Below are 13845 nucleotides of genomic sequence, written 5' to 3' on the forward strand. Positions count from 1 at the left end.
AAGATTTGATGCAGATTTGTTGTTTTACTTGCTCAGCCATTTTGAATGTGATGGCCACATGGTGCACATGCTCACTTCAACAGTGCCTACCACCCCTGCTGACTAAGTATAGTGACGTTGTCATTGTTCATGCATGTGCATTCCAGTCCACTCTCCTTTGTTGCCAGGTTACACCGATGTCACACAAACCGTTCTTATTATATTAACAATGGCTGGACTTTTTCCGGACAGACCTCTTCTGTGGTGGTGATCTGCATTTACTAAATACTTAGCATTTTGATCCATATTTATTAAAGACTTACTGACTGTATTTTTCTGTGTATAATGCACACTTTTTTGCCAGAATTTTTGAGGGAAAAATAAGGATGCACATTATACATGAGTGTAATGGTTGCATACCATGGGTATAATAATCCATGCATAATGCACACAGAAACATGGGTATACATTATACATGGCAAAATATAGTAGTTCTTTTCTCCCTTTGAGTAATTTCAGTAACAGTGGGATATCAGAAGTACTCCATTGTCATCTTATTGTTGGTATCTTTTGTCACTACACATAACACCCTGTTTATCTACTAAGTAGAATCTGGTAGTAGAGACTATGCCAGGAACCTCCAATCCTTTTAACTGTAGATTATGTTGTAATTATGGGGTAGAGGAAATTGAAAAAGGGCGGTTTCACTTCAGACCACATGTATATAGAGTATTGCAATGAGATATACACCATTTGATTTAGTCATGGAGCACATGAGCCTCACTCAGCTTTGTGCCTAATGACCTGTGTCCTAAGGTGGTCTTTTAGGTGGGAGAAGGGAAGGGAGAAGTTGTATACTTGGGAGAACATCTGGCTGGCTTGCATAGTTTGTGTACAGCTGTGATAGCCCCTCCCAGGTTTCACAGAACTCTTGTAATGAATTTTTATAACTTAATAAAAAAAAATCCTCATAACCTTATTTTGTTTAGATGTGTCTCTGAGTGATTTTTCTATTTTGGTTGGACTATTCCAAACATATTTATATAGTTGTAATGAAGATGCTAGTCAGTTTTATGTTTTACTTTTTATTTAGTTCTGTGCTTTATATGCATTGTGCCATTTAACCCTCAAGACAATTATGGGAGGTTCTGTTATTGTTCCTATTTTATAGAAAGTGAAGCTGACCATGGAAAGTTGAAATAAGATCACAATAACCAGGAAAAATTAGAGTTGGAGATTGAAATCCAGGTCTATGTGGTTTGGAAAGTTTGAATTCTTACCTACCAAGCTATACTGCCTTGATGAACTTTCAAGCCAGACTTAATGAAAATGTTGTGTTTAATTAGTAGAAATTCTGACTTTTTAGTATATACTGACAAAATTTTATATGAGTAGAACCTATATGTGAAGACTGTTTCAATTTCTTGTTTTTTGCTCTTGTAGGAACTGAAAGATGTGGGCCATCGTGATCAGATGGCTGCAGCCAGAGGAATCCTGCAGAAAAATGTTCCAATCCTCTATACTGCATCCCAGGCATGCCTACAGCATCCTGATGTTGCAGCCTATAAGGCCAACAGAGACCTGATATACAAGCAGCTGCAGCAGGCAGTCACAGGCATTTCCAATGCTGCCCAGGCCACCGCATCAGATGATGCCTCCCAGCACCAGGGTGGAGGAGGAGGAGAACTGGCATATGCGCTCAATAACTTTGATGTAAGTTATGCTAGGGAGGAAACTTCAGGCTGTTGACCATCCCCTAAGTTAACAGGTTTTTGGGGAAATATGATCAAGGTTTATAATGAAAGCTCAGTTTCTACTTAGACTTGCAATCTAAGTGGAAAGAAATTTTATGAATCATCAGTCTACTTATTTTAACTTGGTCTCAAGCATTTATCTTTTTTTTAGTTTGAATTAAACTTCTGAATTCTTTTATGCATCTTGTGTTTTTTATGAGGTCATTCTTTTTTATTATTAGGCTATTATAGTTGTCCCATTTTCCCTCCTTTATTCCCCTCCGCCTTGCACACCCCCTCCCACCCACATTTCCCCCTTTAGTTCATGTCCATGGGTCGTACATATAAGTTCCTTGGCTCCTATGAGATCATTCTTTATTGAGGATATGAATTTAGTTCATTTCAAACAAGATTTTAACCTTTTGGCAGATGTGAAGCTATGGGAGATACAGAGGCAAACTGTACAGTTTGATGGGAGATGCAGACACATCATAAATAACTAAAACAAGTGCCACCATAATCTTATTTGTCTGCCTAGATACACTTCTCTTCTTAATTACTAAATTGTAATAATAGACAAAATTTAATCATGTGAAAGTAGATTTAATCATGTGAAAGCAAATTAAACTGCTTTTGTAGCATAATGCCATGTAATTACTTTTTATAGATGATGCCTGTATATTCTGTGTACACACAGAATATATGTATCTAATCTTTAATGGTTTTGGTGGGTTTTATGTTTTTAAAATTTTTACCCACAATGCCTCCTGGCTTCCCGTAGATGGCGGTGGTTTAATATTTAACTATCTTTAAAAAAATTTTTTTTAACCAACTATTGGGTTAATATTTTTTTTTAAGTAATACAAGGGAAAAATGCTTTCCAGATGGCAAGCATCTTTTCATAAGTAGGGGAGGAGGCATCTGTGAGGCTGATGTGGCCCCTGGTGAAACTGAGTTTGATGCCCCTACTTGAAAGAATCTGTACAGTGGAGTGGTTTTTTTTTGTTGTTGTTGGTTTTGTTTTGTTTAAACATTTTTTCCTTGCCATTACCTTTTCTTTCCTTTGTCTCAGCCCTTTACTTAAATTGTAAAAACAGTGTTAAGCCTAAAGACCATGGTGTTAGAACTGAATTTTTATTCTGGAACCTTAAGCATTAATTTACTTTATAGTATAGCAAACTCTTATGTATCTTATAATTTACTGGCATCGGTGCTTTTCCTGCTCAGATTTGACAGTATTGAGTATTGGTCTCTTTCAGAGCAGTAAGGGTTCCTTTTGGCCCTAAGTTGAGTAAAATCAGAGGCCACTTAATTCATAAATGAGGGGGTTGGACTGAATGGTTGCAGGTGGATTGTAGCTCTATGACTTTTTTAAAGTTCTGTGACCATTCATTCCTCATTCCTGTTGGTCAGAATGCATTGTGTGTTCTGTTTTAACTAGTGAAATCTGGCTGTAACTTAGTGCAGCACAAAAAGTGATAAACTAAAATGTAGGTTAATAATGAACTCAAGGTATTGCATGTTAAATTTTGAAACTGAGGGTTTTACTGTAAGGGAAAGAAGAAATGTACACTTATTGGGAAATGGCAAGCTTTTTAAGAAAAACCTTGGCATTTAAGTTGAAATCAATAAGAACATAGTCCCCATGAAGGAAAATTAAAGGCTAAATATTTGCACAGACATTTACTAGTGTAAAGATAAATTGTATCAAGTGAAGAAGTTGGAGGGAGACCAATAGCTGCTGTTCAAGGGGTGTTGATATTTGACCTTGAACCTACAGCTTACTTGTGACCTGACCTCATTCACTGGTAAAGCTGGGTTTAAGTCAATGGAGTGAAGGGAAGACAGAGAAAGGGAAAGATTTATTCTTATTGGGGCAGTTGATGTCACAGATTAGTTTTGTTGGGACAGATTGTTACCATCTCTTATAGATAGGTCTTTGAGAAAAGAAAGTCTTGAATATAGACAGGTAACAATAAATTTAAGACTGAATTGTTCATAACATTTGATGAGATATGTAAGTTGAGGGAAATGTATTGAAATTGATTATAAATGCATTCTTTTTGGAAACTTTGGGAATAGATGTCGCTGTTATTAATTTTTTTATGGTGAAACAGTTCTGCTAGTGTCATGTAGCAGTTTTATACTCTATATAGAAAAGAGAAAGCTAGCTTTTATTTTTCTTGTAATTCTCATTTGGTAACAATTTACTAATACTATATAGGCTGGCCTTTAGATCTTCAGATTGAGTAGTTTGCACATGATTTTTATTCTGGCGTACTTTTGTTTGCCATTTGTGATACTTATCTAGGTCCCACTCAGCTGGATAGTACTGTTTCCAGGACCTTCTTTGAGAAGTGATCCATAGGCCAGCTTGTATGGGATGGCCTCTCATCTATCAAGGAGTATAACTTTCTTTTGGTCATTGTAATTTTTGTGTTAAATGTTGATGTTTCTATAATCAGCACTTTCCTTACCTCCTCAAACAATGGAGGGAACTGAGATTAGCAATAACATTCAAAAATGCTTTCTCTGCAGAAACAAATCATTGTGGACCCCTTGAGCTTCAGTGAGGAGCGCTTTAGACCTTCCCTGGAGGAGCGCCTGGAAAGCATCATTAGTGGGGCTGCCCTGATGGCTGACTCATCATGCACTCGTGATGACAGGCGTGAGAGAATTGTGGCTGAGTGTAATGCTGTCCGCCAGGCTTTGCAGGACCTGCTCTCGGAATACATGGGCAATGTGAGTTACCAGAACTTCATTTTTGAAATAAGAAAAGTTTTCCATGGTAAATGTTGGATCTGAGATTTTTTAAAACTATAAATGGCAAATATGTCCTTGACTCCTAGACTCTTTTGGGTGAGGCAAAATTTTCAAGGGATACATAAATGGTTTTCTTTTCTTTTTTTTTTTCCCCTAATTTTACTTATTTATATTTAGAGAGGGAAGGGAGGTAGATAGAGAGAAAGAAACATCAGTGTGTGGTTGCTGGGGGTCATGGCCTGCAACCCAGGTAAGTACCCTGTCTGGGAATCGAACCTGCGACACTTTGGTTTGCAGCCCGAGCTCAATCCGCTGAGCTATGCCAGCCAGAGCGGTTTTCTTTTTGTAGAAAAGATTTTGTATATTTATTTTTAGAGAGAAGGGAAGGGAAGGAGAAGGAGAGAAACATCAATGTGTAGTTGCCTATCACATGTCCCCCACTGGGGACCTGGCCCGCAACCTAGGCGGCCACCCTTTGGTTCACAGCCCACACTCAATCTGCTGAGCTGCACCAGCCAGGGCCATAAATGGTTTTCTGTGTGCTCCTTTCCTCCTCAGCTTTTGAGTGCATGTTTGTGTGTGTAAATATTTATATGTGTCTATACACAACCTTTTTAAAAATGAAGTATTTGAAAGTAAGTCGCAGACATTGTGTCACTTCACATCTAAATATTTCAGCATACATCTCCTGAGGATAATGACCTTCAGTGCCCCTAAAATTCTGTGATCATATCTAGGTGGTCAGTTAATTTTGAGCAAAACAAAATGCTGAAAAAAATGTATATATAGTTGGTGAATTTTTTTTTCATGAACCATGTAGAATGGCAGGTTGCCAAGTAGAGCTGTGTTAGGCAAACTGAGTAGTGTTTTTGAATTTTTAAGATTTGGGTTTAAAAAGCAGTGCTGTGAAATTTGACACCTGACTTTTTTTTGTCATAGAAAATACTGATTGATTTTTTCCCCTGCATTGTTGGTGCCTTTCTTTTTCCTTCCCTAATCCTCCTTCCACTCCAGTTATTTAATGCTAATTTAAGGGTTACTGTAGTTTAGACCTTGTACCCAATGTTTTACTGTGGCAGAGAAGAAATAAATGAAATAAAAATTAAATAAAATAATTTTAAAGGGAAGAGGAACACTACAAATTAATTCTCACTAGTGATTCTTCCTATTTAATACTTTTCAGGAAAAGATCTTCATACTTTCTAATTTGCTCATTTTCCATACATCATCTTTGTTTACTTATATGCCTGTGTAAGTGAACAGATTATAGTAGTGAGTCATGATGGAATTCCTAGGGTGAAGATGAATGCCTTCTTGTGTTTATCTTATTTCTTCCATATTGTGAAATTAGTGAAGCATATTGAACTTTTTAAGTCACTGCCATATTTTAATCATATGCAGTCTACCACAGAAAAATGAGATTAGACGTTTAGATGTTTGGAAATGATGGTTGATAAGTCAGTGAAAATGTAGGACACATTTAAAAATCCATATCTAAGCTAGAAAATCAAAATACTAAAAACACATAATTCGAAGACTGGCTTACGATGGTGGAGATTTACACGTGGAAACAAAGGACTCGTGGTACACATGTGGGTCACCTGTCTGCCATGTCATGTCGTGCTGAAGTGGTGCAGAAGGGTCCAATGCAGTTATGATTGCAAAGCCACTTTAAAAACAGCCTTTGGTGGTGGAGAGTATGTGGTGAATCTGTTCTTATTGCTCCAGTCTATAAGATACCCTTGAACCTTGAGGTTGGCCAGATTTCAGGCCAGTCATCCTGGTCATGAGCAAACTTCTGGTTTCTCCGTAAAAAGTATCAAATAGTACTTTATTTGGGCATGCATGTAAGTAAAGGTGGGAAACACTCATTTATACTGAAGACATGGAGACCATAACAGCACACTTACATTTTTTTATGTAAGTGAAAACTAGAACAATGATTGATGCTTGATTTATGGTGGGGGTTTTGAAAGAAGTGATCTTGACTCAGAAATAATACATTTTAGAAGATGTCTCTGGGCATGTTTCTCCTAAAGATAAAAATACTTAATTTCCTTGTATTAACTCATGTAGCAGTGAGCAGGCTAGGTTCTGTCAAAAGTGATGAAGTAAGGAAAAGGGGGAGAGCAATGAAACACACCTGAAAACTTAGAACAGTGAGAGGGTCTGCAAGAAGCAGAAGCAACTGTGGGGATATATTGCATTTTTTGCTCATTTAGTAAGCCTTCAAAAGCATTGAGACCCTCTAATGACAATCAGAACTTGACTGGTAGTGTGTGCCTGTCACTCAGTTATGAACTGAGTATGTGTCACATGCAAAGTAATATGCTGAGCGCTGTATAAAAGGAGGAATGAGGTGGTGTTTCCTCCCTTCTGGAACAGACTTGGCCGGTACAGGGCATTTATTGGGAATGCTATCCTAGGTACTGCTAAAATTGCAAGGAAGATGAGAGTATTTCTAGCTGGGAAACCCAAGAGGACTTTATGGAGGATTTATTTTATATTCTGTAGATTGAGCTCTACCTTGATTTTTAAAAGATGGTTCAGTTTAAGTTTGGATTGTTTCTTTTGAAAAATATTAGGCAAATAATTATGGTATGTAGAGAATTGAGACAATCTTGATTAACTAAAACTGGTTTGCCACATGGAACTTTGTAGACAGAGTACAGATGGATGGTAAGTCCAGAAGAAACCACATATTTTTACTTTTTTCATTTCCTGGATTCTCCCAATAATGCCATTATTCTTTATAGATACATACTCTCAAAATGTTTACATAATCTCTTAAGTCTGCCTTCCTTATTCTGTGTTGTCACTTATCTAGCTACATTGGTTTTTACCTCTAAGGCAGTGGTTCTTAACTTTGGACGCACGTTAGAAACCCTGGGGAACTTTGAAAAATCCTGATGTTTAGGTTGTCCCCCAATTAAGTCAAAAATCACTGCATTGAGGCCTAGGTATCAGTATTTTTAAAAGTTCCCTAAGTGATTCCAGTATGCAGTTAAGGTGGTGAAACTGCTCTAGTGGTTTATTGCATTTGTTTTTTTTTTCTGTTTTCACTGCTGTTGCCTTATTTCAGGCTCTATTCACTTTCCCTATTTTTCAATCTGTTCAGGCTAGTCTGAGTTCATGCCTTTGGTAGGACATTGTGCATTAAGTTTTTTAAATTCCCTTCCCAACTGTTTAAACCTAACATGTTCTTCCTCAAGGCCCACATTCTCCCCACTCCTCATCTCTTTGTTGAAGGCCATTTTAAACTGTACCTTTCTTCATTATTTCTTTGCTGTTTCAAGTTTCACACCTAACTGTTTACTTCCTTGAATTATTATTTAATTGTATATACTTTATGTAACTTCTACAACTCAGTTTTAAGCATTTGGAAGATAGGAACTGTTTTTAAAATATCCTTTCAGGGTGTATGTAGTATAATGCTAGAAGAGGTACTCAGTAAGTGTTTGCCTAATGAACTCATGCTGACTTGGGAGAATTCATAAAATGAACAATTTTGGATATTCATAGTGCTAAGGATATATTAACAAAGATTCTTGCTCTTTCTGGTTTACATTCGAGAAGGTTATGGGGGAGGAAGGCCGTAGATGGTTTGCCTCTGCTTCCTGTAGATGTTTCAGTACACACATGACATTTGTAGAAAAAATTAAACCAGATACTCTGAAACAAATAGTGAGTAAAAGTGATATTTTAGATCAGAGTGGATTTAAATTTAATTCTAACATCAGATGAAGGCCAAACTCCCTTTTAAAGGCTCCGAGGGCCAGGACTCTAGCAGCCTTAATGGTCCTGCTTGAATTGCTGTTTGAAGAGTTGCAGGGTATTCTTGGCTCTATTGCTGACTTGCTTTAGGATTGGGGATATTACTGTTAAAAGTAATGCATTTGACCCCTACTTACTTAACACGGAAATGCTTCAGATTATTTAGTAAATCTTTGTAGTTCCACAAATGACTTTTAAGTTTCCTTGAAGTGAAATGTGGTTATTGTGGTAAATTTTAATTTTTTCCTGCTCAGTCAGCCTAAGGTTACTCTGCCCATGAGGGTTCTGGAAAAAGAAAAACAGCTTGAATGGGTCTTGTAATCTTAAAAGGTTTAAAAGTAAATGACTTGAATTAAAAGGAAATGTAATTGAATTTGAAAAAAGTTATTGCCACTTTGTTTATTTTTTTATAATTGAAAGTCATACACGTGCATTAAAGTACTGAACCACCATTACTGTTAACATTTAGGGATATGTATTTCCAGTTCTTTTTCCTTTCTTCTATGTATGTGTTTCTTAAATCTAAAATAGTTTGACCTTCTTAATGTTCTCTGCATATAAACAAAACATGTAAATAGGGGTCAAACTATTAGGTTAATGGGTTAAAACAGACTATTAGGTTAATGGATTAAAATTTTTGTTCTTAAATATGTAGCTGACTTTGGAGCCCAGTTGTATGTTATAATGGTTCTCTTAAGTTATTTCAGTGCCAGTGAAAAATCTCCTTTTGAAGAGCCCTGCACTTTATACAGCTGAATTCTTTATTTAACATTTTTCATTCTGCTGAGGAACATGCCGATTCTTAATAATTTTCCTTTCTCCCTTTGTTAGGGCACGTGCTGTGAGTTGTTCTTGCAATAGTAAAATGTATGGGGACCAAGTACATCCATCTTCAACTCCTGACTCTTAAAAAACCAAATAAACGCCCCCCTGCCAAAAAAACCCCAAAATGAAAGCACTTAACACAGTGTCTGAAACATAGAAGACCCTCAGTTTTTTAAATGAATTTCATTTGGTTTTGGCCTGAGCAGCCTTCATGGTTGCCTGTTGAGTGACTGGAGTTAGGATTTAGAATTGGTGAGAAGCTCATAACTTCGGGCTTGAGTAGCTCTAGCTCTGTGCGATCCAGCATGGTAGCCAGTATCCGTATGTGGCTGATGAGCACTTGACATTTGACTAGTCTGAATTAAGATGTGTTGTAAGAACAGACTACACAACAGACTTCAAAGATTTAGTACATAGAAAAGGATATAAAATATCTAATGTCTCATTGGTAATATTTTGGATATATTGGGTTAAGTAATAAATTTACCGTTTTAAAAATACTTATGGCTACTAGAAAATTTTAAATTATTTATATAGTTTATGTTTCCTGCTTGCGTTATATTTCTCTTGGTAGTTCTGACTACCAGGTAACCAACCAGCTAAGGAAAGTAGATAGGAGTTTAACATCAACTTCTTTATAGATTGTCCAGAATGGTACAGTAATCCATACATATAGGTATCATAGCTTTTTTGTTTTTATAGCTAAAACTATAGTTTTAGGCAGAAGAAAATTTGTACGGCTTAGTACCTGGTGAGGATGGTGCTACTTAAGGATACATTTTATCTTTGCTCTTACCCCGAACAATAGATGCAATGGTTGTAGCATCCTGGAAGAGGAATGCAGTAACTGGACATTTTTTGTATTGGATTGGCATGTATTTGAGGGGGTTCATTATGTTAATATATCAAGTATACTATTTTTATTTGATTTGGATAATAGTTTGACATGGAATGTATAAATAGGGTGCAGTTAATGTTCACTTTCAAAGATATATTGTTATTGTAGTGAAGGGAAGCGCTTCATTTAGATGCTAATCTCTTCTCAGTTTTGCAAATGACTTCCTGGAATCACTTTGGCACAGCCAGAATTTCCCAGCCTTTGAAGGACTCTGCGAAGAGCTTGCTACTGCATTATTTTATGGCTGGATTTTCTTATTTTCAAAATTAGGATAGCTTAGTATTTTTTTCTGATCACAGACTGTTTATTACATATCACTTGTAATCCTACTACCTATTTTTGGCGTATAGCATTCCTGACTTTACTCTGGGTGCGCATGCGCACACACACGTTCTTTTTCTTACTGTTTCTTCTTTTTTTTAACAATAAAAATAAGGATTATCTGTGCCATTATACTGCTTATCATATGGTAGCTATTGTAATAAGAGACATACATTATTGCTTATTTACTCCGATAATAACCCTTACTGAATTGTTATTTGCTTGAAAATACACATACGTACAGTTGACATTTGAACTCAAGATTTCTGTGACATTTCTGTGACCCGAAAGTCTGAGCCCTTTAATACTGTTGTCATTGCTCATCTTTGCAAGTTAGCAATACAGTTTTAAGTCATCATCTTTAATGGCTGGTGGCATTTTCCACTGGAGAACTTTATAAATGTTCTGAAATCAAATGCTCCTCACTAAATAAAATAGAACAATGTCCGGTTTAGCTGCTTGGAGTGAGCAGAACTAGAAAGCTTTTTAGCATATCCTCACATTCTAAACTCTGGTATTAACTCTAGTGTCATAGGTGTTTGAGCTGGCTCTGTGATATGCAACTACAGGGGCTGAGTTTTGTTATATACTATGCTCTGATTTCTATCTTTGTTTGAACCCATGGGTTTACTGCAGTAGATATTCACTTGTATTGCTAGTCCATAGTTCTGTAGCATTATATGCCTACAATTTTATCGATTGTTAGTGTAAGCTTTTCTGTGAGCTACCTTGCATATTTGGGAGAATTTAGATGTAAATAGATGCAAATAGAATTTAGATGCATTGAATGCAAAATTGAGCATATGTAGGACTTGCTTCTCTTGACAGAACAGCATTTATTTAATTTGAATTCCTTATTTGTCAAAAATTAATGTGTGATTTCTTTTATGGATGAGAGGTTTAAAAGAGCTTCTTAACTCTGAGGAAGACATCTCACCCCAGTTATATTTTGTATTGCTTTCTAAGAGGTTTGAGATACTTCCTATGTATATTACTCTGGCATTATGAATTGCAGTATTTAATAGCCAAGTTTTTAACCCTTTATGTGCAAAAAGGTGCATGTTTATATATTACATGAAATGGTACTGGTCTAATGGAGCAATAATGGAATGGTCTCTTGAAATCAGAATGATGCAGACATGGAAACCTGCCCAGGTTCATGCTGCAGATGGATAGGGTTGTATCCTCCACAAGATTGCTGTTATTGTTAGATCAGTGGAGACAGACTGGACCTTGGTTCATCAACACTGGTGCTTGAGTTAGGAAATTCTTTCTGACTAGGAAAGAATTCAGAGCCAAGACTCAAACTATAAGAGAAAGTTTATATAAAATGTCACAGAGGTAGAAGAAGTAAGTGGTAGAAGAAATGGGCTTAGGAAGCAAGTTAACAGAGGTAAAAGAAGGGCTCTTGGAGTTTAGGAAGGAGAAGTGTAAAGGTACCGTCCTGGGTGGGGGCAAGGAGAGGGACCAGAATGGCACAGGTGTACTCCCTATAAAGGTGTGTCCTTTCACGGTAGTGGTCTCCACTGATTGGTGGGCTCTAGGGCAAGGGGTCATTAGCCAGTGCAGCTGGTCTTGGGGTCAGCCATGGCATTGCTTTTCTGGTTTTGCTGCTTTTCTGGGTCTGGAGATGAAACGCAACTGTGAGCTAGATGTATTTGATGTAGGTTAGAACCTCATTGTCCTGGGGGCTTAATGCTTAAGGGCTATTCTCCAGCCCCCTTCCTTGTTCCCGCATTAAGGGAGTCTAACCCACATGACTAGTGACCTGCCAGAGGAAGAAAAGTCAGGGGAGGGTCTGAGCTGCATGACCAGTGAGCGATATGCTAGGAGAGGAAAGGTTACCTTGCAGGTGAGGTCCTTGTTTTCCCAATTTTGCCCATTGCTAGGGACTCTGGGGCTTTCTGTTCTAGGTGACCTTCAGTTCAGTACCTGGCCTATTGTCCTTGCTCTGCTTTTGTCTGTCTGCCTACCACACTTGGTATTACTTTCTGCTCTTTAGATGTCAGGCAGGCTTGAAAAGATTTCATATATAGAAAATGTTTCTAGGTTAAAAGAGTAACCTCTAAATATATCAGAATATTAGTAATTGTCACTAGGTGATGGGGTGATAAGCAATATAAATTTTCTTCTATATTTTCCCCCACATCTTTGACAGTTTCTTATGGCCATAATTGCACGTTTCAAAATAAAGTAGATCCTTAGTTTTATGTGTGTTGGACTTTTAGGGTTTGTTTATAATCATATACTATATTTATTCCTAAAGTATATTAATGGGCACACTTGAGAATATTTCACCTTAGGCTTTGATTTCATCTTTTTGAGGTAAGGATTTATTTAACACTAGTTTGACTGAAGTGGTGAGTTGTGTTTTCTTTTGTTTGTTTACTGTAGTGTACATCTAACAAGTCAAAACTGAGTCACTAATCCTTGTGCGATAGCATTTGTTATTTGTTTGTTGTTAATTAATCAGTTCATTTTTAAGACCTCACATGAGAATGTTTTTTTTTAATCCTTACCCGAGGATATGTTTTTTTAAAAATTGATTTTTAGAGACAGAGAAACATCAATATGAGAGAGAAACATTGGTCTGTTGCCCCTGTACACGCCCTGCCTGGATTGAACCCATAACCCAGGCATGTGCCCTGACCTGGGATCAAATCTACAACCTTATTGGCGTTTGGGACAACTCACCAACCACTTGACCTACCTGGCCAGGGCTGTATTATCCTTTTCTTGAACTGTTATATAGCAAAGTGATTTTTTCGACCACAAAATTATAGAATTGTAAAGTTCAGAATTTGGAAGTGACATTAGTTGTCATCTAGTGCAGGGGTTGACAAATTGTAGTGCTCAGGTCAAGTCTTGCTGCCACCTATTTTTGTAAATAAAAATATTCTGGAACACATCCATGCCCATTTGTTTACTTGTCATCTGTGGCTGCTTTTCCACCAACGGCATAGTTGAGTATTTGTGACAGAGACAGAATGGCTCCCAAAACCTGAAATATGTACTGTCTGGTCCTATTCAGAAGTTTGTCAAGCCTTAATCTAGTCCAGCCAACAAGTCTTTTTAAAGGTTTTAAATTACAAACCCAATGTCTTTAATGGATATAAGATTGTTTAGGTTATCTATTTCTTCTTGGATGGATTTTGGAGGTTTGTACCTTTTATTAAGTAAGTAGTCCATTTTATATAATGAGTCAAATTTTATATACAGAGTTGTTTGCAGCATTCACTTACCTTTTTAATGTTTCTGGGGTGTCTGTAGCCGTATTCTCTAATTCATTCCTAATGTTGGTAATTTATATATGTTCTCTTTTTGTCAGTCTGGCTGCAGGAGTATCATTTATATTGCTCTTTTGTAAGAACCAGATTTTGGTCTCATTGATTTCCTCTATTACTTCCAATTTCACTGACTTCTGCTTTTTTATTTTCTTTTTTCTGTTTCCCTTGGGTTTATTTTGTTCTTTTCTAGTTTCTTGAGGTAGGAACTTAGGTTATTGGTTTGAGACCTTTCCTCTTTTTCAAATGTAAATATTTAGGGAGGATT

General features: G+C 36.9%; 1 protein-coding gene across 1 annotated transcript in view; it reads left to right on the plus strand.

Moving 5' to 3' along the window:
- The window catches only part of CTNNA1 (catenin alpha 1), a 176313-nt gene that overhangs the window by 67977 nt on the left and 94491 nt on the right, over positions 1-13845 (plus strand). Inside the window, exons 6-7 of the mRNA XM_028527221.2 lie at positions 1423-1692; positions 4251-4454. Coding sequence (XP_028383022.1) covers positions 1423-1692; positions 4251-4454 — 474 coding nt within the window. The remainder of the gene's footprint in view (positions 1-1422; positions 1693-4250; positions 4455-13845) is intronic.

The sequence above is a fragment of the Phyllostomus discolor genome, chromosome 13, assembly GCF_004126475.2.
Source record: "Phyllostomus discolor isolate MPI-MPIP mPhyDis1 chromosome 13, mPhyDis1.pri.v3, whole genome shotgun sequence".
NCBI lineage: Eukaryota > Metazoa > Chordata > Mammalia > Chiroptera > Phyllostomidae > Phyllostomus > Phyllostomus discolor.